This window comes from Larus michahellis, chromosome 3 (assembly GCF_964199755.1).
Source record: "Larus michahellis chromosome 3, bLarMic1.1, whole genome shotgun sequence".
Taxonomy (NCBI): domain Eukaryota; kingdom Metazoa; phylum Chordata; class Aves; order Charadriiformes; family Laridae; genus Larus; species Larus michahellis.
In genome coordinates, this window is record NC_133898.1 from 24,294,624 (window position 1) to 24,321,497 (window position 26,874).

General features: G+C 42.1%; 2 protein-coding genes across 7 annotated transcripts in view; one reads left to right on the top strand and one right to left on the bottom strand.

The window, feature by feature from the left end:
• Window positions 1-5,231, bottom strand: part of WDPCP (WD repeat containing planar cell polarity effector) — a 161,315-nt gene extending 156,084 nt beyond the window's left edge. For 3 of the 6 annotated variants that reach the window (XM_074579214.1, XM_074579220.1, XM_074579222.1), the window contains exons 1-2: window positions 3,594-3,700; window positions 933-1,014 (exon numbers count right to left, since the gene is read on the bottom strand). The gene's annotated coding sequence lies outside the window, so the exon portion shown is untranslated. Of the gene's footprint in view, window positions 1-932; window positions 1,015-3,593; window positions 3,772-5,150 lie in introns of those variants that run through there. The other 3 variants (XM_074579215.1, XM_074579217.1, XM_074579218.1) reach the window with 3 other exon arrangements.
• On the top strand, window positions 3,919-16,437 carry MDH1 (malate dehydrogenase 1). Its single transcript, XM_074579223.1, has 9 exons — window positions 3,919-4,192; window positions 9,535-9,633; window positions 9,968-10,064; window positions 11,021-11,196; window positions 12,545-12,667; window positions 12,799-12,975; window positions 15,020-15,133; window positions 15,345-15,434; window positions 15,799-16,437. The coding sequence occupies exons 1-9, from the start codon at window positions 4,190-4,192 to the stop codon at window positions 15,922-15,924; spliced, it is 1,005 nt and encodes a 334-aa protein (XP_074435324.1). The 5' UTR covers window positions 3,919-4,189; the 3' UTR covers window positions 15,925-16,437.
• The last annotated feature ends 10,437 nt before the right edge of the window (window positions 16,438-26,874 follow it).

Consider the following 26,874-nt stretch of genomic DNA (forward strand, 5'->3'; position numbering starts at 1 on the left):
ATGTGTATTAAGATTTGACTCATGAATAGTTCATAAAGATCACTAATAAATATTGCAAGCACGCTATACATCATTTGTGTCTGTTCATAGTCAGTAGGCACATGAGTACAGAATGTTTTATGGCATCCTGTCTACCTATTAAAAACATACTAAAGGTTGTATAAGTAATTAATGAATGATTAATTACCTCAAATTATGTAAAAACCCAACTAAACTACTAAGAGGTAAAAATGAAGCCACAGGATAAAATGAAACCAGTTCCACAGAAGGTAAAAATTCCCTTTAAGAAAGTAAGTTTTCTGAACCACGGCAAAAAAAAAAAAAAATATAAAAAAATCAGAGTTATAAACAGAATTTCTAGACACACATTTCTTCATACCATTTAGTGCCTATGCAGTATCACATAACTGAAGTTTAGAAATGAACAGTGAAAAATTAGTTCTGGACATTAACACTAGGAATACAAAAAAATGAGTTATGCATAAAAATATAAATTCTTAACAAAACCATCTATTTTCATTTTCTAAACTAAGATTTTAATTGATCTTGCTTATATCTGCATCTTTATAATTTTAAAATTCTATTACAGATTTCTCACATACATTTAAAAATAGTTTTTGATCCTCTTAATCCCATTGCGGTATTTTTTTAATGCTTTATTTTATTTCTGAAAAATCCCTTGTTATTATTCCCTTGGATCATAACCCAGAAGAGGCTTACAAAACTGTTCCAATTCTATTATTATTACTAGGATTGAACTCAGCCATTATATAGTTAATTTTTTTATATAGTCTTAAACATTTTCTACAAGTGACATGTTTTTGTATTAAAAATTGTAAGTAAATGCATGAGGTAAGAAAAAACTGTATTATACGTGGAGAAGATAAAAAGATAATTTCACAAATTACTGCAAATTAAGTGTAAAAACTTACCTAAAAATATTCATCAATTTCTATAGACGGCAACGAAGAAAAAGAAAATCCCATCCAAGATACAGTTAAAGAGCACAGCCAGCTGTTAACAAAGAATAATTCATTTTAAAATATAAAAAAATTAAGAGAGAATTCTGGCAGACTACCCTTCAAAACTACTAGTTGCCTTGAAAAATAATACTTAATCCCCACAAAACAGAGATTAAAACATCTTGAGTATTAAGTGTATTGTTTAATTACACCAATTTCCAAGTAATTCAATATCCTTTTGAGTGCAAAAACTGTAAAATGTATTTCAAGAATTAGCTGACAGCCCAATCCATACGCACACTAAATTTCCATTACTTCTTTTGCATGTAATACGTTTCCATTTATGCAGTTCTTTGGCTTAAAGCGCTTCACAAAAGACACATACTAATAAAACATGGGGGAAGCATTAAAGAATATTAAAAAATTACAACAACAACAAATACTGGCAACACAAGATGCAAAATTGTCAAGAAAATTACGAGACAATAACAAACATGAGGAAATTCAAAGACTCTGACAAAGCTGACAAGAGAAACAGTATTAAATTTATAAATATCCAAAACTTTGAAAAGGTGGCAAGACTAATAAATCAGCAAAAATAAATCAAATACGCCACACTTCCTGAAGATAAAGCGCACAGTTTTGGAAGACTGGGTTGCAGAAACTCTTAACACTGTATGTTTGTAGATTCCTACAAGTGACAAGAGTCTGAAGACATAGGCATGATTTAACAGCACGAGAAACACTACCAAGAACCAACACTTCCTACACCAGAAAGGCTTCTATCCAGAAGTAAAGGATATATTTTAAAAAGTGGAAAACATCAGGAAAAGGAGTTGTAAAAACCACATGGGGAGATAAAAGCTTCTCTCATTTTTTTTTTGTACATTTACATTTTGCTTGGAAGATATTAAAGCTTAAGGAGTAGAAACAAATTTTAAGCCAAGTAAGAAGGAAATAGTAGAACTGCTATGTTTCACTAACTTTAGAAATTACACCACATTCATAAAAGGCCAAACTTTAAGGTATCTTTAGTTAAATCAGCACAAAAGACAGTGCAGACAGTCTTAAAGCAATTTAACTCTCTCTCAGACTAATTATACTGGGAACGGATTTAAAATAAACTGATATGCATGTCTGACAAACAAAAGTATTTACATGTGGCTTTGCACCATATTCATTACTAATCACTTCTAACACAAGACATGCTGTTATCTTCAACAACAAATAATTTGAGCAGCACAAGCTTGGGGAAAGGACTGAGAATGAAAAGGGAGCCTTACCTACAGAAGAAAGTTTGATTAGCTTAACTGAAATCCACTAAAACAATAAAATCTCCTATGCTGACACACACAAATCAGTTTACAGCATGCTAACACTGATTTAGCTGAAAATTGATAAGGAATCAATTTAAACTGAACTGCTTATGCTGAGTGGAAATTACCTTAAGCGGGTCCACATCAGGTTTTGGGTATATTTAAATCTTAGATAATCTTAAATAGTGTTAATTAAGTCTGTACAATGTCTGGGTGTGAAAACGGTTAGAGTCACTAGGGTAAAGCATTTTAGGACACTCTGGAATAATCTGACTGGAAAACGAGCTCCCTTCTACTTACCAAGCTTCTCTACATTTCACGGCAAGCCAGACCTCAGCTTTGCCTGCAGCTATTCCGCTTTCAAATTCATCCCCAGAAGGGAACTTGGGTACAATCTTAATTCATATTAAAAATGTATGGTTATTAACTGATATAAATCAGTATAGTCTGACATTTAAAATAAACTAAGTATGACTGTACCTTTTCAATTCTGACATTGCAGTTTTCTGTGGTGCAGAAGCCATCAGAGGCTCAGCTAAAGAGGTGTTCAAGCCACAGGAAGCTTTGAGCTGTGGCATGAGCACAATTAGCAACAAGACTCCTAAAATGAGAACACTTTGCATGATAAGCATAAATATTTATGTTTTACACCCACTGCCTTAAAGGAGTAACTTCTTATTTCTGTCTGAGGACTGAAGAAGAAACTGTATAATTGCACACGCTGTTTAAAAAAAAATACAATCAACTATAAGGACTAGAGTAAGATTTAAAACTAATCGTGCACAAAAAAAATTCAGATGAGTGAGACTTCACCGAAGACTTAACTAAATTAAATTTGTCCAGTGAGGAACCCCGTCAGGATCTGAGGAAAAAAATAATCAACCGTGCCATCCGAGACTCTATATACTCTTGTATATGTATATGCAAATATAAAAAATATAAAAAATTGGTGTTTTTTGATGATGTGTTTATGCCAATACCAGCCTCACTTTACGCACAGGAAGAGTTTACCTCAGTCAACAATCCAAAACACAACTAAATGAAGAGTTTTATTTTTGTACACTCGTTTAGGCACGCAGTCTTAACAGCGGAATAGCACAGGTAAGCTCTCAGTAAGTAAAAGGAAACGGCCACGCAGAACCTCAGAGGACTTTGTAAGGCCAAGGCAAGGCTCTGCCCGCCCTCACGGCGCCGGGCCTGAGGAGAACTTTCCCCCCCCCCGCTCCCCCTCACTGAGAAGCCCAACAGGCGGACAGCCCGGAAAAGGCCCGGCCCCGCCAGCCTGCCCACGGCCGGGCCGCGCACCCCAACCCACCGAGCTCTCCGAGGAGACCGGGAGGGCGAGAGGGTGAGCCCAATCACCGCCGCCGGCACCGGGATCTCCCCCCGCCATTTTCCGTCCGCCCGTGCCCCCCCTCCGTCACCTAGCAACCACCGAAGCGCCGCCACCTGCGCACGCGCAGCCGCCACGCACGGCCCCCGCCGCCTGCTCCTTTGCGCATGCGCAAAGGAAAAGGCCCGCGCTGCCGCAGCACCCCCCCCTCCCGCCCATCGCATCCCTCATCGCCCACAGCGCATGCGCAAACGCAGCAGGCGCGCACACACCCCCACCGCTGCCCGGCCGCGCTGCTCTGCGCTTCAATCAATGGGGCCGGTAAAGCGCCGCCACGCCGCTAATGGCGCCCAGAGAGGGGAGGCGCGCGTGCCCCGAGGCACTCTGGGGGTTGTAGTTCTCCGGCCACTCCGCAGGCGTGCGGGGCAGTGGGAGCCGGGACTACAGTTCCCAGGCGGCCGCGCGGGGGCGGGAGAGGCCCCGCCCCTCCGCGGTACCTCAGCGCGGCGCTGTCGCGGCCCCAGTCGCGCCTGTAGAGGTGACCCCCAACGTTCCCGGACTCGCCGCTCCTCTCAGCCATGGTTGGTACCGCTCACCGAGACCTTGGAGGGGTGGCAGCGGGCTCTCCGTTGGGGTGGGGGCGGTGGCGGGCTGCGGCCCCCCTCACCGGGGCGGTTGGGGCGGGGGTCTCACGTCAGGTAGAGGTGGCTGCAAAATGGCGCCGGCTCCCCCCCATCGCCTTCTTCCTCCTACTCTTCCTTGTCCTCACCGGGCGGCCGCAGAGCCCCGGGGCGGTGACTTGAAGGTGCTCTTGACACCCACTGCTCGCCTCAGCCCTCGCGGGGACCGTGCCGGGGTGACCTTCCAGCCCGGTACATGGGGATCGGTGTCAGCCCCTGCAGTGCCGGCCTGTCGGGAACCAGCCGCCCCGGCCTGGTCGTGGCCCTTCAGCCGTTTAATCGCGGCTTTTCCTAATGCTGGCGCCTGGCAGATCCCGGTGTTTGGCGACATTGCCTTAGAGAAGATGGGAATTACCTGCCTCTTCATTTCATTAGAGGTTTTGGGTGCAATTCTGTGTTAGCTCAAGGAGAGATGCCTGTAAAATGTTTTCCTCTCTTGTTTCATCCGTGCTTGCTGTCAAGAAATCCAGCTGTTTGTGTCTCTTCTCCAAATTGTCAAGGAGTCCTTCTAGTTCTGTCCTGAAGTTGTGCAGGTGAACTGGAATACTTTGCTTTTCTGTGGTACATATATAATTATATGCATACACACAAAGTTGCAGAGAGACCTCGCTGTCCTTTATAGTCATGAAAAATCTCCTCGTTTTTCTAAATTTTATACTCTGTTATCCAAACCTTTTCTTTTAGTAGTTTGTTATTTCCAAGATGCTTGCATGCTCTTAAATGTGGCTTATTATTTCAGCTGTAAGCTAAAAAAATACTGAAATATGTAAACCTTGTCTATCCTAATTCTCCACTCTTATTTCTATTCAAAATATGGCTTCTCGGGAGCGATCACAAGACAGCAAATTTTAGTTCGTACCTGAGAGCTTTCAAAACATTGTCTGCCATGAATTTGCTGTTTCTGCAGGAGAGCTGTTGCTTAAAACCTACGTTGATGCCCAGACCTTTTAGAATGTCACTGTTTTTTATTTTACTTTCACTATTCTAATTATGCATTTGGCATTGGGGAGAGGTTTTAAACTTCTGAAACAAAATCACATGTCTATTGATGCAACTGCTATTAGCTAAATGAAATGCAAAACGTTTTTAAGGGCACCTGTTTCAAGGTCATTTCTGAAGGAAGGAATTCCTTTGGAATCCAGTCTATGAACCACAGTGCTGCTGGGGTTGCTAAAGTGCACCACTGTCTTGCTGATACTTTCTACCACTTTTCCAAATAAATTTATTGTCACTCCAACCCTCCTATAAAGAGGGAAGAGCAAAGGGAAAGTTTTTTTAGGAGACAGATTTTAATTTAATGCTTAAAGCATTCTTGTCAAGCAAGGCGGATAGCTTACTTGGCTTTAATATTCAGGAGTAATGTTAGGTTGGCTGATATTTTACAAAAAGCTAAGTTTATCAGCAATAATGTTTATAGAGGTCTTTTATAACTGTAATTTGCAATGCAAAGTCCATCACTTGTGTAGACAGGACATAGATTTTTCTCGTTCCTACACTTGATAGATTGTGGATTATTTCATGTTACACTTCTGTTTACCTTTGTAATCTGCAGAATCAATTTTGCACTGTAGTGCTATTTTCATGTATGGCACTAATATTTTAGGTCTGCTATTAGCAGTAATCACAGAGATGATTTAGGCACTGGGTTCTCAAGCCAGAATGTGTTTGGGGGGGAAGGCATTCGTTAAGCCCGCAGTTTAAATATCCACTTGATATTGGAAGCTCTACTTCTATGTGTGATAATTTAGGAGGTGGAGAAATTCTACGTGTTTGCTGAATTGGAGGGAGAAGGGTATTTGGGGTGCAATGTTCACTTTTTCTTTTCTTCCTTTTTATCATTACCTTTACTACTTTTTCAGTTCCCTAAAACTTTTTAGCTATTCATCGGCTGTATGTGAAGTGGGGAAGGCTTTGAAACTAAATAGTTCAGTTAGATGTTATTCTGTTTGTCTTCTAGTCCTTCTATACCTGAGGGTGAGTAAAGGTCACCTCTGTAGTTACCACAGCATGAAAGTATTCTTATTGAAGCCCAGTGCAGGATCCAAGTCGTGGATTAAAGTGCCTGAGCATGAATGTGTGGAGCCTACAACTTCATTGGGGAGCTACTAATTTCTCTAAATATCCAATGCACAAAATTAGCCTCAGATGCACAATGATACTGATTTTTATATGCGATGTATGTTTTCCAGGGAGAGTTAACTCTATTTTGATAGAAGCACAACATTTTTGGCCTGCTAATCTATCCCCTGGAATCAAGAGATTACATGAAAATTTCTTTGATATTCATTGCTCACAATTGGTGCAGGGGCAAAGGGGGTTCAGGGAAAGCTTCTATGTGAATCCAATGTACTGAGGGTTTGGAGAGAAGAAAACAAGTCGGCAGTACTCCTTGGTTTATTTTAGTTTATTCCTCCCTTCTGCAGCCCAAAATGGGGGGATAACAGGAAGAATTGTGGTAAGCAAACATAAATTTTTGAGAGGGTGGTGCTGAGTCATGACTGAAGGGTTTTTTTTAGCAAGGATAAATATTAAGTCTGTCTTAGTAAAAAAAGAACAAAACCAAACAAAAACAATAAAAAACCCAACAAACAAAAAACCCCCAAACAAACCCCAAAAAACCACTACAACATAGCCCTTCCTCTTGCCTTTTTATCTTTCACTCCTTCCCTCTCCTGTTGTTATGCTAAATACTCACCATAATGCTAGTGGGTAGACTGACACTTCTTATGTTTAAATCAGATTACCATATAAAGTGCATATAGTGGAAAAAAATTCTCATTAACTTTCCCCTTTTTGTAACACTGCTTTAGATTGGCTTGCGTGTTGCAGAAGCGAAAGAGATGAACTTCTTAAAATCTTTGTTCTATTCACTGGAAATTCAGAAATCAATTCACAGTTGATTTCAGATACCATGTAATTCAAAGAAAATGTGTTCTGCTGTTATCTGTGCAAGCTCTGGAGTAGCATGCTTAGCACGGGATTACTTTTTATATGCTGCTGATATGGGATTTTGCCAGGCCAAGGTTTTGCAGCACAGTAATTTTCCAGTACTTATTTTCCTAACTAATATGATTAGCTGCCTTAAAATTGAGTGTTCATTGTTCCCTTTACATAAATAAAATGTAGATTCTCCTTAAAAGCATGCTGAAAAGTTGGCTATAAAATCTGATATGCATCTTAATCTGTGCTGCCCATCATCCAGACATTATAGTGCATTTGGATGGTATAACTTCCCTACTCAAGAATAGCGTACCAAAACTAGTTTTGAGATTTAAAGCAGCAATAATCAATTGTCCGCTGTCCTTCCCCCTCACTATAGAGCTCTGATGAGGTTTGAGGGATGAGACTTGCAGTAGGATGGGTTCAAAAGAAAATAATGCAGTTCAACACCGTAGCTGGTAGTCATTTAACCAAATATTTAAAGAATCATTCCCATAATGAAGGCAAAATCATGTTGAGGTCTAAATCTGCAAGTTCAGCAATTTAACTTCATCACTTAATGCTCTCGTTTTATGTAGTGCATGATAAAATGGGGTAGGTGGCCTCATTTTTGTAGCTATCTAATCTTAGATTGAGGCAGCTGTGCTTGGCTGGTCACCTCTGCAGAGGGAATACAGTCAAATCCCAAAATGGTTTTCCTATAAATATCAATGACAGGAATGTTGGTTGGAAAGGATCTCTAGAGGTCATCCAGTCTGACCACTTTCTTGCTCTGAGTCTGGAGGTTGTCCAGTCCAGCCTGATAGCAAGGCTTTTGCCACTGCTAAATCAGGTCATACATGGTTTTTCATCTGGATCTTGAAAACCACCAAGGATGAAGGTTGTATAGACACTCTGGGTACCCTGTTCCGGTGCAGCAGTACTACCCTAATCAAGAATTTTTTTCTTAATTTGTAGCCATTGCCCCATGTTCTGCCATCTGCCACTACTGAGAGGTGTTTGACAGGGTTATTTTTATAACCTTCCTCGAAGTAGTAGTAGGCTGCTGTTAGATCACTCCTTGTCCATTACCTTTCCAGTCTATGCCCAGCTCCCTCAGCCTCATCTTATAGGACCTGAACTCTGGGCCCCAGCCATCTGAATAATGTTTGCCTGGACTCTGTTTAGTTTTTCAAAATCCTGTTAAAACTCAGGTCCCAAACTGGACTCAGTATTCTAGCTGCAACCACCAGTGCTAAGCAAAATGCCTGCCTTTGCTCTGCAGGCTTCACTTTTCATAATGTAGCCCAGTATACAATTAAATCACTTCAGACATAATTGAATATGGAAGATCTTTTGTCCATAATTCAAGTGATAATCTTTTAATTATTTGAAAAACTGGGCATGGGTTTCCAGCAGGCTGGTCAGAGTCTGCTTGTTCATGTGCTAGCACAATCTGTGTCAGCCCTACTGCCTCTAGGGAAAAAGGAGATGTAAAATCCATGCTTAGAAAATAATGGGTTATGAATGTCTTTTGGCATGTTTCCCCTTATCAATATTAAATAACCTCTGAAGTTCCCCAAGTCCTTGTTCTGCTTAACAAAATGGACCTATAGGGTAAGGTATTCCCCCCCTGCAATTTGCGATATAACAACATGTTGTCAGTCTTCTCCCAGTCTTTTGGAGTTTTGGGTCAGTTTGACAATGGACAGTTGTATTATGGATGTTAGTGTCTATATTTGTCCATAATACAGCTTCTGTCTGTGGATTTGTTAAATTGCTGCATAACAGTTTAGTGAGGCAGTCGTTTTAAGTCCACTGGATTCCTTGGTTTCTGGCATTCAAATAAGTCTTTGGTCGCAAGTAAGTGTTCAAAATGTTTAATGGAAACAGCCTTCAAAATTGAAAGAATCTGAAAACTAGTGAAGTGCGTCAGCTCATAGAAGTATGAATGGGTAATCTAATGAGTGGGTACATTTTGTAATGCCTCATGCTTAAAAGGCAGCATTGTTAAAAGGAATACAAAGTTTTTCAAACAGATTATCATTCCTGGTATTTTGGAAACTTTTCCAGCAGCAATTCTTCGGGATACTTTTGCAAGTGTGGTCTGTTTCTGTAAAAGCAAGTAGAGAAATTTCTGGTGGTTCTAGCAGAAGAGATGTACGATCCCAGGAGCTGGCCCTGATCCACATTTAGGCATATGTTTTGATCCAGGTTAAATAGTCATAACCTCACTTCTGTAGTAACTGTTAATTTTTACCACTCTCAGATGGTGTGAGCCTGCACTGTGTAGCTGTGGGTAAGTCTCCGTAACTTTCTTGCAGGGTGAACCTATCAGAGTCCTGGTGACTGGAGCCGCTGGGCAGATTGCTTACTCGCTGCTCTACAGCATTGCCAAAGGAGATGTCTTTGGCAAAGATCAGGTAACTCCTACGCTGAATTATCACTTGTCTCTGCTGCACAGTAATGAATAAGCTAATGTCAGAACTGCAGTCCCTGAGACTTGTTTTCTTGTGGACATCTTGTGGACTTGTGGACAGTTTACCAATGTGCAAGTAATTTATTCTTTAAGTGGTGAAAATGGAGTCGTACTCTGTTACACAAGCTTTCGATTGTTGGTTGTGCTCAAGTGTTTCAGTTTTTTGTAAACGGATTTTAAGTCTTGCACAAGATAGCAGTTTCTATCAGATAACAAGACAAATTAATTTTCAAAACAGATTACGCCTGACTTGCACTGAACCATTTCTTTCTTTATAGCCTCTTATTCTTGTGCTGCTGGATATCACCCCCGTGATGACGGTATTGGACGGTATAGTGATGGAGCTGCAGGACTGTGCTCTACCGCTGCTGAGAGGTGGCCAAAAGACATCTTTCTTATACCAACAAGATGTTCTAGTGCAACTATTGCATTTATAAGTTCCTGTAGCTGTCAGGAAGTTAAGCAGAAGAAAATATTAGATAATCCTTTCTTGGTTTTATGTTTTATGGAAGGTTAATTAAACTTAGGCTGTAAGCTAGGAAGAATGCCATTAAATGAGTTTTGTGTAAAGAATTGACTAGACAGATACCTGGGTTTTGGTTTATATCATCTAATTCTGGGTTGTCAGCATGTACAACAAATTATCAGGTACTTATGCATTGTATTCTGGCCTAGTGGTAAAATAACATTGAATCTTTTGGTATGCCTAGATGCCTTTACTGAATAAAAACAATTCTGGTCTTTAGAAATATCTTCTCCATACAGACGCAAACTGAAAAATCGCTCATCAAGTCTTGTAAACAAGTTAAGCTCTGATAGTCTAAACAAGCAGGAGAAAGGGAGTAAGTAGATGCTACTGTAATTATTACAGTACTTAAAAAAAAAAAAAAAAGGCATGTAGCTACCAGCTCTTGTACCTGTACAAATCAAGCCTTCTAAACCTTCTTCAGTTTGAATTTTTGAAGGGAGAGCTTCATTTGTGTTGGTACTTGCCACTAAAAATTTTTAGTAAAAGTGAAGAACAGCATATGTAAATATGTATAGATATTTAGAGACTTGAAAGTTATCTTTTTACACAGATTTCTCTTGTGTTTTCAGACTTTATATCTAAACCTTTAGATAAATGTTTGCGTGTATAAACCGTTTACTGGCAAGTATTTAATCTGTGGAGTTAGGGCCAACTGACTGTACTTGTATTTTTAGAAGGGGAAAGTGGTGTTGTCAGATCAGATTATATACTATTTATGAACCAAAGAATATTCCCATTAACACTTTGGCATGGGTATTTATCTTACTTAAATTTATTTCCCTCCCCCTTTTCCTTTTTTTAGAGGTCATTCCAACAGACAAGGAGGAAGTTGCATTCAAAGACCTTGACATAGCAATTCTGGTTGGCTCCATGCCAAGGAAAGAGGGCATGGAGAGGAAGGATTTACTCCAAGCAAATGCGAAAATTTTCAAGTCTCAGGGTGCGGCCTTGGACAAGTATGCCAAAAAGACTGTCAAGGTGAATATAGAAACTGAGTTTAAAAAGTTAACTCTCTGACTTATGTAGAGATTTAAATGCACTGTTGAATGGTATTACACAAGCAATAAGTGTACGCATTGCTTTCCTTAAGCCCTGGAAAATGTACCACAGTCGAGGTTACATGAGATATAGTATGTTAAATGGGTAGATGATTTAGTCCTGAACTTGTTTGGTGAAAAAGGTAAATGTTACATTGTATTGCTGTATTTCACACATAATCTGAACTGGTTACCAATTTAAAAAAAAAAAAAAAAAGGCAGTCTTCTGCTTGTTATCTCTCTTCTCTGGGGGAACTAAATTATCTACATGCAGCTGCCTGCTTCATATCCATCTGTGGCTTCAACATAATGACCCTTAACTTCAGTATTAATATGGAATTACAGTTGCACAAAAAATTGGCTTTATTTAGGTTGTTTGCATCTTGGTCTTTGGAGCATTGGAAGCTTTTAATTGTTCTCTCTCAGATTCCTTGAGCACGGTTAATGGGATCATGTGGCTGCTCTCCTACTGCTCTTAATCTCAGACCCAGACTCCGACTGTGCTTTGTAACTGACTTTTTAATGTCTACTTCCTCTGCTGATGAACTTCCTACTGCTTCTAAAGACTTGTTTGCTTCTTTATACAGTTGGAATAAAAACTATCAATATAACTATTGCAGAGTAATGGAAAATTCACTGAACTCACTTTCAAAAGGGGAAATACAAAGGGAGGTTTGCAGATTAGCTTGTGTGATTCAGAGTATATGGAGCTTGACGTTAATCATTTGAGGCACATTAGTAGATGAAGAATGAATAAAAATCAGTTTTCCATAGTAATAAATTGATCTAAGTTCAGGCAATGTTTTACTTCTGGCTGCCTATGAACATTGAGATAAGTGACTGTACTGGCTTTCTTAATTATAAAGCAATTATATAAAGCTGTGGCAGCCAGTCTAGGAACAGTTTAAAATGTGATGGTAAATTCACTGTGGGCTGAGTAGTGTGTATGTATTGTGTTTTCCCTGAATCTAGTAGTGTGGGCTTTGAAGCTAGGCTGTGGGTCAGTGTGCAGATCTCACTAGAAGTCTTGTTCTCTTTCACATTTTAATGTCAAATTATAAAGAAGATACCTAGCAAGAAAATATTTTTATGTGCGGTTATAAAAGACCTGGTGACTGTAAACAGTGGACATATAAAAAAATCTTGTTGAAGACAACTAAGAGATGTAGAAAACTTAACTTTTTGATATTTTCTTTGAAAGCAAAGCCATGTATTTCACTTGAGGGACCTGTTTTGCAGAAATAGCGTCTTCATCTTTCCACATTCCCCTTCCCCTCTTTCATTTTTAGGTTGTGGTAGTTGGGAATCCAGCAAATACTAACTGCCTGATTGCATCAAAGTCAGCCCCATCAATACCAAAGGAAAATTTCAGCTGCTTAACTCGTTTGGATCACAACAGAGCTAAATCTCAGGTAAAAAGAGCCTGTTCACAGTAGAATGCTTGCTGTTGTCTCTGCTAAACACAAACAAAGCAATGCTTTTGAAGAAGCCTGTGCATTGAGAAGCTGAAGATAATACAATGGACATCTTTAATTTCCATTAGATCGCTCTGAAACTTGGCGTGTCTGCTAATGATGTGAAGAATGTCATCATCTGGGGCAACCACTCCTCCACTCAATATCCAGATGTTACCCATGCGAAGGTAAACGTGAAAGGAAAGGAAGTTGGAGTTTATGAAGCTATAAAAGATGACAGCTGGCTGAAGGGAGACTTTATCCTGGTAAGATCTAGTTTGTTGTTTTGTTTTGTTTTTAAATGGTCATTCTGTGCTTCTGCTTTCTCCTAACCTCATTTGAAATTGTAAACTATGTAAATGACTGGCTGAATGAAGCAGCTCTTCCTATCTAACTAGAATAAGTTACCTTATTGATTTATTAGTCAGAGGGGTGGAGCACCTCTCTCACAGAACGCAGGCTGAGAGAGTTTGGGCTGTTCAGCCTGGAGAAGAGAAAGCTCAGCGGAAACTTTGTAGCCCCTTCCAGTCCCTAAAGGGGCTACAGGAAAGATGGGGAGGGACTCTTGATCAGAGAGTGGAGTAATAGTATGAGGGGTAACAGTTTTAAACTGAAAGAAGGGAGATTTAGATTAGGTATTGAGAAGAAATTGTTCACTGTGAGGGAGGTGAGACACTGGCCCAGGTTGCCCAGAGAAGCTGTGGCTGCCCCATCCCTGGAGGTGTTCAAGGCCGGGCTGGATGGGGCTTTGAGCAACCTGGTCTGGTGGGAGGTGTCCCTGCACATGGCGGAGGGGTTGGAACTAGATGACTTTTAAGGTCCCTTGTAACCCAAACCGTTCTATGATTCTGTGGTCTTCAGATAGCCTGTCTCTGTCAGTTACTTGCTTTTGAAAAATTTAAGGCATTATGAAACTTAGATAAATACTACTAGAAAAAGCCATTTTGAGTGCTAATAATTCAACAAAAATAACTTTGATCATAGTTTAGGTGCAGCTCATCTGGCACACAAGCACCATTCACTGTGATGACTTTTTGGGGCATTGTTGTAGGTGAATCAGGATGATCTTCTGTTTGCTTCTCCACATCCACCAAAAAAAGCCCTGCAGCCCTCCCCCTGCACGTGCACGTGTATGTGCGCACACACACACTTTCCAAATCTAAATCTGTGGCCTTGTCAGCAGCATTTCTGAAAAATCTAGAAAACACCTGCAGATGTTTTAATGTAGCGTAGTAACAAATAACGTAGGGTCGTAAAACAAAATAATGGTATGAATTGATCAAGAGCATAGGCTAACTAAATGCAATATAAAGTGAAACAGGGTTACTGAAGGCCCTGATGAATGAGACTCTGAGAAGCTGTACTTTGCTTGGTATTTCAATGCTACTGGCATGCTGATAGCCAGGTACCATATCTTAGCCAAGGCACCTTCATTTTGGGACTGAGGTGTGTTTTGTCATACAACCATACTCTGTCCTATCTTGGTTTTGGATAGAGCTTATTCCAGTTCATGCTTGCTGCTACAGAATAAATGACTGACTATGCTGGCAACCGAAGTTCATGAGCCAAAGTCTGTCCTTGCCCTTGATCCTACTCTATCTTACATGGCCAAGGCAGGAGATCGGTTTGGCCTTCTAGGTATGTTGTAATGCTGGTCTATGCTAGAATGCTTTGCCTAAGATAAAAGAGATTTGATAATTCTTGCTTTCTAGGCTGGAGTCTGGTTGGCATAGAGCCTTACCAAAACTTATTAAAAGAAAAAAGAAAAAACAACATTTAAGAAGCTATTCTAATTCTAAGAAGCGCAATTCTTAAGTATAAAATTTCTAAATGTAAACTTGAGCAGAAGGTGTTAGGTTCAACTATCTTCAGGAATTAAATGAATTTTATGCATTAAATATTGTAAGGATTGAGACCAGCAAATAGTTCATGTTGGTATTCAGCAAAAAACCTTAATTCCCCATGTTGCACTGAGTAATCTTACTGTTGACATACATGAAGTCCCTTGGTGGGTAAAAGCTTGAAACACCTGGTTGGTATGAAAGAAGTTAGTGGGCTGCTAGTTGTAAAGTGGGTACAAAGAAATGAGCCAATCTCTGAGATATTCCATTATGTTCTTGTCTTGGCAGAACTGTTCTAGGTTGTATTTCTGAATTGTATGGCCTGTTCATTTAGTGATAGAACTGTGTCTTGACTGATGAAATGAAATAATGTTTGTAAGGAGAGTTTTCCTCATGGCATTTATTAACAATGTTTAGACCGAGCCATGGTTGTGATGCTTTACAGTTACGGGGTTTTTCTTAATTGCAGACTGTTCAGCAACGTGGAGCAGCCGTTATTAAAGCTAGGAAGCTGTCCAGTGCAATGTCAGCTGCCAAAGCTATCTGTGATCATGTGAGGGACATCTGGTTTGGCACTCCAGCGGTAAGATGTTGCTCTTGAGTAAGTGCTTATTTGCCTAATGCTTTGATTACATGCCAGTGTCTTTGACCTCAAGAGTGTGTGTGTGTGTGTGTAAGAATCTGTCTTTTTCTGGAATAAAGTGTGTCACAGGAGATGCAATATATTGGAAGTGAAAATTTTGCTTGCTTCTAGCAGTGAAAAATGCATTTATCCCTTACTTTTCTGTTTTCAGGGGGAATTTGTTTCTATGGGAGTCATTTCTGATGGCAATTCTTACGGTGTTCCTGAAGATTTGCTATATTCATTCCCTGTTGTGATCAAGGTAACTAGGCTGTATTTAAATCCAAGTGTCTTCTGCAAGTCCTAGCTAAACTGTCACATGAGCTTGTTAACAGCAGCAGTTTTGGTACGGGACTGCTGTTGCTGTGGGGATTTTAGCAGTTGTTCAGAGGGGACTGGTACTAACCATTTTGCAGTAGTTGTCAAATAAGTACTGATAGACGAGTAGAATCTGGCATGACTAGCTGGTGTTTGTTGTTCTCTTGATCTGAAAACAAAATTAATTTCTGCCTGATGTGTTTTTTAAGGCCGTAAACCCTGTTTCTTAAGCTGTAAAGTTTCCTTTGCAGACCGAATGAAGCTTGTTCTGACATGGAGGGGCTTTTTATTTGTTTGTTTTCAAACAGGACAAGACCTGGAAGTTTGTTGAGGGCCTTCCTATTAATGATTTTTCTCGTGAGAAGATGAATCTGACTGCTAAGGAGTTAATTGAAGAGAAGGAGACTGCTGTGCAATTCCTCTCCAGTGCATGACTAGGTGATGAGGAAATACAAAGTCATTTAAGAGTGGAAGAATCTAAAAGTCGTCTCTAAGTCTGCTACCAAACACTATTACTGTATTCAAGTCAACAGTCTGTGGCAATCGTGCATTTTGAAGTTCATATGCTTACTGGTACTGTTGTGCCTATTGAGTTATTAGCAAAAAGATTATTAAAGAAGCAAAACGAGTTTGTTGATCAAATTTTGTCTGTTTGATACTAGTTGCTTTCTGCGGATGATGCAGACTAATTGTTTGCCTCTGCCTTGGCTACTAACGCACAGTCTGAGTTTTGATTTAGAATTTGGCACTATTGGAACATGTCCTAGTCCGTGATCACTTCAGCATCCTATGGCTCAACTGAAAATGAAATTAGAATGCCAATAGTTCTTGAACCAGTAGTTCAGTGACTCAAGCCTATCATTGGACAGGCACCCAAGTATATACTGTTCACTCTGGTTATGCTTATAATGTTTGTCAATAGAAATATTAAAAGATGCTTAATCACATAGTGGCTAAGAGTAGTTTTTTGCACTTTATTTGCATGTTTTAATTGTGTAACTAGCAGAATTTGGTAGTACAACATAAAAAAAAGAAAACCCTGAAGACCTATTTTAAAAAAAACTGAGGGGGAAACTAATTTTAAGAAAGCTTATTGATGACTAGCGCTTCCATTTTGTCTTCCCCAGGCAAAATTGCTTTATGTCAACATCAGACACAAAAGCCTAAAGGCAGATTTGTACTCCAGCACTATGATTCACAAGCTGTGTCGGTACCATAGCTCAGTACTAATTCGATTGTGGCTTCAAGGCATTTTGTCCTAGGAGACAAGGACTCATTGAGTTCATCTACTTGCTTGAGAATTTTCCTAGTGCAGCCCACAAACAGTTCAACTTCAGGAAGCTATTTCAAAAATAAGGTACTGTAATTATTCCTTTGCGAGCACACAGGTGGATGTTGCTGTAACTCTTCTACAAGATTCCTTCTTTATCTGCTCCTGCTGTAGGAACCCACCTTATGTAGACTTAAGGGATTTAGACTAGGTTTGTTCTTCTGGGAATTTCTTAGATGTGCTACCTGTTCTGTTCATTTTCTAAGCACCTTATATACTTCCCACCCTGTTTGCAGAGTGCAAGCTCTCACGATATCGCATTTTTCTCATACACACTGTCAGTCCTAAATTGTTGTCTGTCCAGTTCCAATATATGCGTTTCTTCCTTGTACTAAAGGAGATCTTGGGTCTGTCATATCTGGAGTCATCTCATTTCCCTTTTTTTTTTTTTTGTTTGTTGTCATTAAATGAGGATTCAAAAAGTAGAACTGTTTTGACAAAAAAAAAAAAGCTGAAACTTAATTCTAAGCAAATTGAATGTTTTTGGTTTTGTTTTTTTTAGGATTTATCAACTAGATAAATTATAAAATAAATCATCAAACATCAATAAGCTTATCCTTTAAATTTAAGTTGGCTGTCATGACATTACTGTAGCTGTTAAGTACAATGACAGTAATGCAGCAAATGTCTGTTGCAGCACAGGCCAGCTGGAGAGAGGGCTGAGTAAGCAAATGCCTTGAATGTTTATGAAGCAGCTGTTGCAAGAACTGATGTGTTCTTCCAGTCTTGGGAACAGTCAAGAGCTATATACATTATGTTTTTTCACCGCTTTTCTCAGTTCTCTAAACCTGTTTGAGTTTAGCCGTGGAGAAATGATACGAAGAAAATTTCATACGTCTGTCTTTTCACAACAGTTTGGGAACTTCTACAGAAATTAGGGAGGTAAGGAAAGCTGCCAAAATGATGACGGCTTTCTGGTGTTCCCTGCAAAGTCAGTAAAAACCTCAACACAAGCCTGGGGCCTGAGGGAATTCATGCCAGTAATTGCCATGTTGCAGCTTATTTTAAGACAGTGTGTTTTACAGTGAATGTTACAGGAGACAGCTACAGTGCACACTTACTCAGTTTAAAAAGGCTACAGGCTAAGTAAAGGAAAGTACACATCTGTGCCTGAAAACCATAAATAAGATACCATAAATCCTGCTGGAGTGCATACCTGCAGAAACATCACAGTGTAGGGAAAAAGCTTTAAAAAGAAAAAAAATCTGGAAGATCTGGCGCTTCAGGGTTTTTTGATGTTTGTTTTAAAGTAGCCTTCTCCGGGAGAAAACTCGCTTCTTGTGAAGTGATGCTTATAACACTTGGTGTATCAGAACGGTTGCATAATTAACTGCAGTACTTAATAGACTATCTCATGGGATATTTAACTCCTCAAATTAACACTTGAGTCTGTGCTTGATTCCTCTCATGTTACGAGTTTTGAGCACTGTTTGTATTTCCTCCAGACTTCTGTGCAGCAGTTCAACAGGAAATCTCTCGTCTGCTCATTGACAGCATACTTAACTAGCCCACTACTTACAAACTCTCAAACTAGCAAGTGGTGGATATTCTTTGTATTCATGTTTCTCAACTGGTTTGTCCCCTTACGTTTCTTGGAGACTCCCTCCGGTTAGCTGTCTTTTGCTGTGGCTTTTGCTACTTTGTACTGTCGGTGCTGTTTTTACAGGGCGCTTTGCTCTTCTCTTAGTCGATGGCATATGAAAATGTGCACATGGAAGCAGAAAGAGTAGCCATCCTCATTTCCTTCTGCCTTTGGGACTGTTGTAGTTTTCTAGCACAAGAGGAAACTTGCACATTGCTACTCCAAGCTGATGGTATCAAGTACTTTGCTCTTCATTGAAATGTTTCTGTTCTGTCATTAGCATTCAGGGACTGGAGGACATGGTGTACTAGATGAGGCTGAGCGCACTGGGTTTCTTCATCCTGGAGAAGGAAATGCTCAGAGGAGATCTTCTTGTCAATGACTACCTCATGGGAGGGTGTGGAGAAAGCAGAGCCAGGTTCAGTGGCACATAGTGGAAGGTCAAGAGGCAATTGGAACACCAGAAACATTTCTCAGATCTGAGGGTGATCAAATACTGAAGCAACCAGAGAGGTGGTGGAAGCCTCATCCTTGGGCCTGGCCTTGAGCAACCAGATGTAGGTCAGCCTTGTGTTGAGCAGACATTTGCACTGAAGGACTTCTGACCTGTGTGACTGAAAGCCACTGAATAGGTTCACAACAACCGCATCTTTTAAACAACTCCAAATACACAACTAACAAAAAGTATTCTTCAGTTAGTGGTGAGCGTGTTTTCAGTACATACTTTCTGTGCAGGAATGAATTTCGCATACTTTTTACTCGCTGGTTACTTCCACAAGAGAACGAAAGTTAGGACTTCAAAATGAGTACAGAATGCATTCTGTGGGAAACGAATCCCGGGGGGAAATTTAGATGTGAATTCTAAGATGTGCTTCTGGACAGTTTCTAGATGGAGCAGCTGTGAGAACATGAGGGCTCCTGGCTGGGTGTATGTGTCGGCAGAAAGATGCCCAGGGGAGATTAGGGGAAACTGTTGAGCGTGACTGGTGTGCTTCGTCACGGAGCACCTGGAAAACACAGATCCCAGATCCTCCCTTTGTGCTAATGAAAGCTGTACAAGGCAGGCTGCTAATCTGATCTCTCTGCTTTCTTGACAGCTTTCCATTCCCAGACGGAATTCTTAGGAAGGAGAGAAGAAATAAAGCTTTTCCCCAAAATGAACAAAAAATTGATTTCAAGTTTGTCTCGGCTTGTCGTTCTCCTACTGCAGCTATTCCTGCTATTTTTTACAGTGATTGCAGGTGAAGCTGGAAACTAGCTCTTATAAATGAATGTAAATCAACACAGAGCTTCGCACCTTGGGCGTATTTATAAGGCATCACACCAAATCAGTAGGATTTTAATCTCACTTTGCACAAGCAAAGGCAGGAGAACTTCTCTGGCAGAGTGCTTTCAAAGCACAATATTTACAAAATAGAGGAAAATTGTCATAGAAGAGTTCATTAGAATTATTTTTTTCTTTTTTTATCCCCTGTCCTGTGGTTTGGGGATTTTTTTTACATTTATAGACGCATTTTGAATTCCAAATAGCAAATGCTAGAGGATAACTACAGCTCAGTTGTAATGAAAGCAGAACTTGCATAAATATAACTCTTTGCAACTGAAAACACAGATATTTTGTGTTCTAATACCAAGGTGTTTTTTTTAAAAAAACATTCTAACAACTTTTTAAGTGGCAGCTTTGCAGAGGAGCGTGACAAATGCTATTGTGTCAGAACAGAGGCTGAGCAGTCAACTGCTTAAAATAAAGTACTGTAACTGTAGGTAAATAGAGGAATTAATAGATAGAGATGCAGTCTTCAGCTTAGCCAGGAATAAGCTCAGCGTTGTGGTTTTACAGAATTTTTAATCGTGCATATGAATTTATTACTAAAAATTTAATTGCACAGATGCTTTCTTTTTTCCAGTCTGCTAACCGCAATCATCAAGGGCATTCATAGCTAAATGTTACAAAGGGTTTGCACAGACACCTTTGCCTACTGTCTCAAAAAAATATAGCCATCGTACGCTTGGGAGTGATTTGTTGCTTAAATGCATTAAAAGCTCAACTCAGAGAATCACAGAATGGGCTAGGTTGGAAGGGACCTTTGAGATCATCGAGTCCAACCGTTAAACTAACGCTGCCAAAACCACCACTAACCCCTGTCCCTCAGCACCATGTCTATATTTGGGGCTCCGAGTGTTGACTCCTAATGAAATGCTCCACATGAACAAATCTGTGGCCACTCAAGACTTCTCAGTCGTGTTGACTTCACACCGTAATGACTCTGTTTCTCTCCGTGGCCAAAAGCCCTGAATTCAGGCTATCCATCGTGCTCCTGCAGTACTTCTTCACGCTCTGTCTCGCAGATGAAGAGCAAAACTGGGACAGAGCATCTTGGCGGTGGGAAGAGGTGGCCACTGCCTTCCTGGCAGATGGCACCAATACATACATTGTGTGCATCCATACGCACACACACACACGCTCCCCTGCTCAAACCATGATGGAAAACCTGTCTGGTGTTCAGAGAAGCCACTTGACTGTCCTTACAAGCCAAGACCTTCACAACTATCATGAAGCTGCACAGATCAACCATGCAAGACTTTATTGTAGCAGGCTGCTTGCTAATAATGCTTGGGAGGAAGCTGAGCTTTCATTTTTTTTCAGCGGTACCGGAGCAGGACATGCCAGAGCAGGTAATTCCAGCCCAGCAGCTCAGGTCGGCTTCACCGAGCTGCTAACCAGTGGCCGAGCTGCGCATCCTTCAGCGGTGGGACTGCACACATACAAAGGCAAAATGTGGAAGCTAAACTGTAAGTTTCAGTTTGCTGAACTCCACTCCATGTTTTAAACTGCATCGGCATTTGTAAAGCCACAGATCTGTGCTTTCCAGAGATCCAGTGCGGCCCACCGTTGGGAAATTTTCACAGATTTAATTTATATATTTGGTTTTGCTTTCTCATTCACAAGTGATTCTCAACAAACACAGGCAGCTTGAGTCATTTTAGAATGAGACCAATGATACACCTTGGCTGATGTGACCCTAGTGAAAAAGAAGTTATTATATGATTATTTCCTAAGCCAGTGGGAACAGAATCCTTTTACAGCTTGAGACAGAAGATTTAAGAAGCCACTAGTAAACCAGCATGGGAGTTATTTCAGGAGCAATTTGAACCCCTGCTGACGGAGACTTAATATTCTGGCTGAAAATCGGTTTTATAAGAAACCAAACACAGCAACGGAAGTGGGTGGTTTTCAGGCAAAACAGCAAGCTGCAAGTTTTTAGTGCCACAGCAAATGCTGCCTGGCGTGGCAAGCCCAGGAAGGTCTCTGCTGCAGACGGTGGGCTTCCTCTTGGTTGGGAAGGTGGCAATAGGAAACTCTGCCCGTACCTTTGCTCTTGCACGCTCCTAGGAGGGGAAGAAAGACAATGTTTGGGCTTTCTGCTTGAAGGAAAGGGTAATAAGTATTTTTAGCTAAATCCCTTCTGCACACTGAGCTGACGACAGACATGCTTTTCATACATGAGGCTGCCTGAGCGAGGAGGGCACAGTGTGAGCCGCTTATGCCAGCGGGCTTGAGCACAAGCCGCAGATGTAAGCTTGCTGTTCAGCAGGAATTTAAACTGAGGAAGGATGTGCCACTTCCTCAGCACCACGAACATGGGCACGTGACGCTAATTCCCACTCAGACCTCCAGTTCTGCAGAAAAAAAACACTTTCTCGAAAGGCAGATTCTTCTTACAAGAGGTCCCTGAAGCTAAACTCAGAGGGAGTCCAAAAAGGCAAAGAGTCAAGGAAGATGAAGAATGACATTAGGAAGAAATTCTTTCCTGTGAGTGTGGTGAGACACTGGCCCGGGTTGCCCAGAGAAGCTGTGGCTGCCCCATCCCTGGAGGTGTTCAAGGCCAGGCTGGATGGGGCTTTGAGCAACCTGGTCTGGTGGGAGGTGTCCCTGCCCATGGCAGGGGGGTGGAACTAGATGATCTTTATGGTCCCTTCCAACCCAAACCATTCTGTGATTCTATGAATGAGGTTTATTCCTCAGCAAACAGGTCATTAGGAGAGAATTAACCCCTCAAAGGATCTCTGTGTTTTCTAAGTTTAAAAAAGAACTTCCTAAAAGACCATGTTGATATTTATTTCTGATATTAAAGGGAGATTAACTCCAAAGTAAACATAAACCATGGCCAAACATGGCTGTCTTGTCCATGTATCTGGGGCATGGGCATGGGGCATGTCCATGTCTGGGGCATGGGGACGCATATTAGCAATGCCCATTGCTCCCAGCTGGATCAAGGATGGAGAAGGGCAGCACGTGTTAGATGAGTGAAAATACACAGGTCTACTGGGGCTGAGACCCAAGGAAAACAGATCAGTAGAAAGCAAAAGGTGAGAGTCTGCAAAGTTTCTCCTTTATGAGTCGGAAAGTTCTCATCTCACAGATACACCCTTGTTCCAGTGGCTCCTGTGCACTTGAGGTGAGGGTCCCATGAGCGCGGGTAGCGGGGCAGCAGCTCTGCAAAGAAGTGATGGCTCCAGCACGACCCAAGCAGCAACCAGCTACACTGCCAAGCTGAAAGCCCGAGTCCCACGAGGAGGGGCAGGAGGTCAGCAGGAGATGGCTCACAGTTAGCGCTGGAACAAGGGTCAGGTAGCCACGGGGAGAGGTGCTGTTCCTGGCCCCATGATTGCAACATTGTAGGTGAAGATAAGGAAGTCAGGTTTGGGGCACATCAAGATGGGATTTTGCTGCATCCGAATTTTGCCAACGGGCCTTTCATGCATTTCACGGCTGAAAAGGGGGAGATTTTTTCCTAAAATAGTTAAAACCAATAGACATGTCACCACCCAGCTGTTTGCAGACTCGGAGTTCAAGGGCAGCAGCTTGATTTGACAGGAGCTTCCAGCGTGGGCTTGTTATCAGTGAGAGGAAGAAAAAAACAGATTTGGCAAATAAATCCTGCCTTCACGCTGCGCGGACATCAGGCATGACAACATCTGACTTCAGAGAACACTGGGTACATTAAGCATCACTCTGGTGCTGCTCTGGCTGGGTAGTCGCATCCAGGATTTTGGGGTAACTATCTCATTCAGAATTGTTATCCCTTAACAGGAGGTCCCTTCCTAATTCTCTCTTTGTATTGCTCTCCCCGGACCATCACTGGACGGCAACCACGATGCATCTTAAGCCTGCAAATGACACTGCTAGCGTTGAGGTGGTTTTACCCAGGTGGAGAAGCAATTGCAGCATCCTGGGGTGGTTGTCTCGCTGACGGAGGCGGAGAGGGAGCAAAGAGTGGGAAGCACAACCCCAAGGGCTGTGGGTCTTTGTGCAGGTTGTTCCTAAGCCCAAAAACCTTAGAGAAAGGGAGACTTTGGAGAGGCTTCATGTCGTGCTCTGTGCTGGTCTGGCATGTCCCCTTCCCTCTCCACATAGTTATTATTAGACTTGTGGAGCAAGAAGCTTTGGAGAGGCTTTCTTCACCTTGGGCTGTCAAGTGAGCACACCAGGATTGTCCTACATATCTTCTCCTTTGGAAGAGGGCAGTGCATGTATCTCTGGTGGGACTTGACTTTAAGAATAATCTGCTGATGCTGGCATTTATCCCAGGATACTGTCAAGTGAAGTATTTTTTACATGGATCCTTGAGCTTAGCGGTAAGCAACACTTCTGGCTCTGCTTAGAGGGTCGGGCAGCAGCAGAGACAGTTTTCTGCACCCACGGCTGCCGCTGCAGCGATGCTTTTCGGCATTAGTGGTTTTCAATGCCAAGGCAGCCTTAAATCATAAATAAATAAATAAATAATAAAAAAATTTTACAACGCAAGTTTTTTTGAAGCCTCCAGATGGAGCTAGTAGAGAGTGAGTAACACTGGGAGGATTTTTTTCCCCTCAGCCTGCAAACCTGGAGAATGTAAATACTTGACCAAGAGGAAACAGACAAATCTTCTTCCAGTTCTGCAGTGACAGGGCTGGGGGCCCAGGAAACACTTGGACAGGAGAGGGAAGGTATCAGCTACCCCTCGTCCCCACCAGGGTGGATGCCTGCCCCCATCCAACGGAGGACACGTCTACACAAAAGGTAGCTTCTCCTTGGCAAGGAGAATAAACTCTAGACACACGCTGTGTTAGACACTTGGTGCTACCCCTGCTGGTGACTTTCTCTTCCATTCCCAGGCAGGAACAACACTTGAGGTCAAGCTATAAATTCAGGAAGTGTATTCTGCTGCTGGCTCTGTAGGAGACATCCTGGCCAACAGCAGCCAGACAACCCGCCTTTGCCCCTCAGCTTCTTTTAGCTGAGGTTTGTAAAATGAGGCTGGAGGATGCTGTTAAGGGCATGGTCAGAGTTTCCTTCCAAGCACTTTGGGGAAGACAGGGTGGCCATACATCAGGTGACAGTGGCATGAGAGGCAAGCAGAGCAGGGAAGCTCAGCCACCTCTTAACCAACAAGCAAACCACAAAGCAAGTCATCCTGACCTGTTAACTTCTCCTCTCCTAACTGGAGAAGTTAAATACAGGTGAGGGTGGCTATGCTACTTTTGTGGGCTTTTAAGGCAAAAACTGAAAGACTAGCAATGCTCCTCGTTGTGAAATACCATATTGCAAGAACCCCAAATGCTGTGTGGTAACATCGCTTTAGTGTGGACTGGTGGTGGTGCCAGTGTTAATGCCTGCAGAGCAGAGCACCCTGCTTCATGATAAACATCTGCCCACCCTGGGAAACAGTGAAAGCTTCCCTTGAAGCTCTGCCTTTCTGTGGCCAAGCAGAGGAGACAAGCCACGTGGAGACCAGCCAGAAGCCACCTCTGCAGGCTTGGGGCTTGTTGACAACACTGAATGGAAATACCTGGAGGACTGGGGGAGGTGGCTGGAGGGTTACCAGCCATTCCCATTTCTCTCTGCAAAGCCACAGGAGATGAGGTTGGCTTTTTTTGGCAAGTGCTGGGCGATACATCTGCCTGTTGCACAAATAGAGAAATAATACAGGCTCCACGGAAGCCATACTCCTGTCTACATGCATCACTGCAAAACTGGACATGGGATAAATTAAGTTTATCTTTAGTGCTCAGTCTGATAACGATAAAATTTGAGGAACTGTTTGGACTCAGCTGCTACAAAGCCATTTCACCAACTGGCCCGCACTCCTCATAACTGCAGCCCTGACAGCACCTCTCCAGTGTGGTCCCAGCCTCCCTGGGGGGCTGGACTGGTGCTAGTGGGACTCGCCTGCCCTGGCTGGCAGGAGCAGGCAGCAGCCAAGCACTGCTGTTCAAGGGCATGGTGGAGCACCTGAAAGTTTTGGGATTTCTAAGTCAGCCACTTATAATTTCCCTAGGAAGGCTTCTGTCGCATATGCATTCTGTACTTATTCTGATTTAAATCCTGTATCCAGTGTCCATGCAGAATGCATCTGAAATTCATGTACCTCCTACCCCAAATCCATGTGAACACCTAAAGATTAGGATCTTATTCTGCCAGATCATCACAAGTTTCCTGAAGGGGAGAGAGCTCTGTAGCAATATTTCTGAATTTTTACATGAGCGTTCTATTACAAAAATACAATAAGGCTTTGTCATCTTGCTTGTCAGCAGCCAATTGTTCACTCAAATGTGTAATCATAGTATGTTCGTTTCTATTTCTGTTTCTCCATCTCTGCCCAGCACAGCATATGTGGATACCTGCCCAGCACTCCTGCGGTTGTGTGCTGCTATGCCTTGAAGAGGATGTTGTCATAGAATCACAGAATGGTTAGAGTTGGAAGGGACCTTAAAAATCATCTAGTTGCAACCTCCCCTGCCATGGGAAGGGACACCTCCCACCAGACCAGGCTGCTCCAAGCCCCATCCAGCCTGGCCTTGAACACCTCCAGGGATGGGGCAGCCACAGCTTCTCTGGGCAATCTGGGCCAGTGTCTCACCACCCTCACAGTCAAGAATTTCTTCCTGATACGTAGTCTAAATCTAGCCTCTGTCTGCCTCTGCTGCCTTTCCATGTGCAACGAGAAGTTTACAAAATGCCATCCCTTCCTCCCTTCTTTATATCCTCCTTTCCCACGGTGGAGCAAGGGAAGGGAACCTATTTCACCTTCTCCCAGGAACACATGCCTTTCACTTAAGCCGAATCAGCTGAATTGCTCCAGCTTTTGCCTGGCAGCAGGACTTAGGCAAGCCTAAAAACCATGAGGACACCGATGCTTAAAGGACTCCAAGGTTTTGATAGCTGATCCATGAGTAAATGGCCCGTATTGCACATGTACATGTACCAGCATCATACTGGGCAGAGACGGTGAGGGTTAAATGGAGGTAGGAGGTACAAGAAACCAGAACACTGGAGGTACAGAAACCGGGCAGGGCTGGATGATATCTGAGGGTGTTTCACTGCTCCTGCCCTTGCCCTGGCAATCTGCCTGCACAGACCTGGGGAAGGTAACCGAGGTCCTTGGCAAAGCCCTGCCATGACTGGTTCCATCTGACAGAGCAGAGCAC

Coding starts and splice junctions, on each gene's coding strand:
- MDH1 (XM_074579223.1), top strand. Junction 9,634..9,967: donor ATGTCTTTGGCAAAGATCAG/GTAACTCCTACG, acceptor CTTTCTTTATAG/CCTCTTATTCTTGTGCTGCT. Junction 11,197..12,544: donor ATGCCAAAAAGACTGTCAAG/GTGAATATAGAA, acceptor TTTCATTTTTAG/GTTGTGGTAGTTGGGAATCC.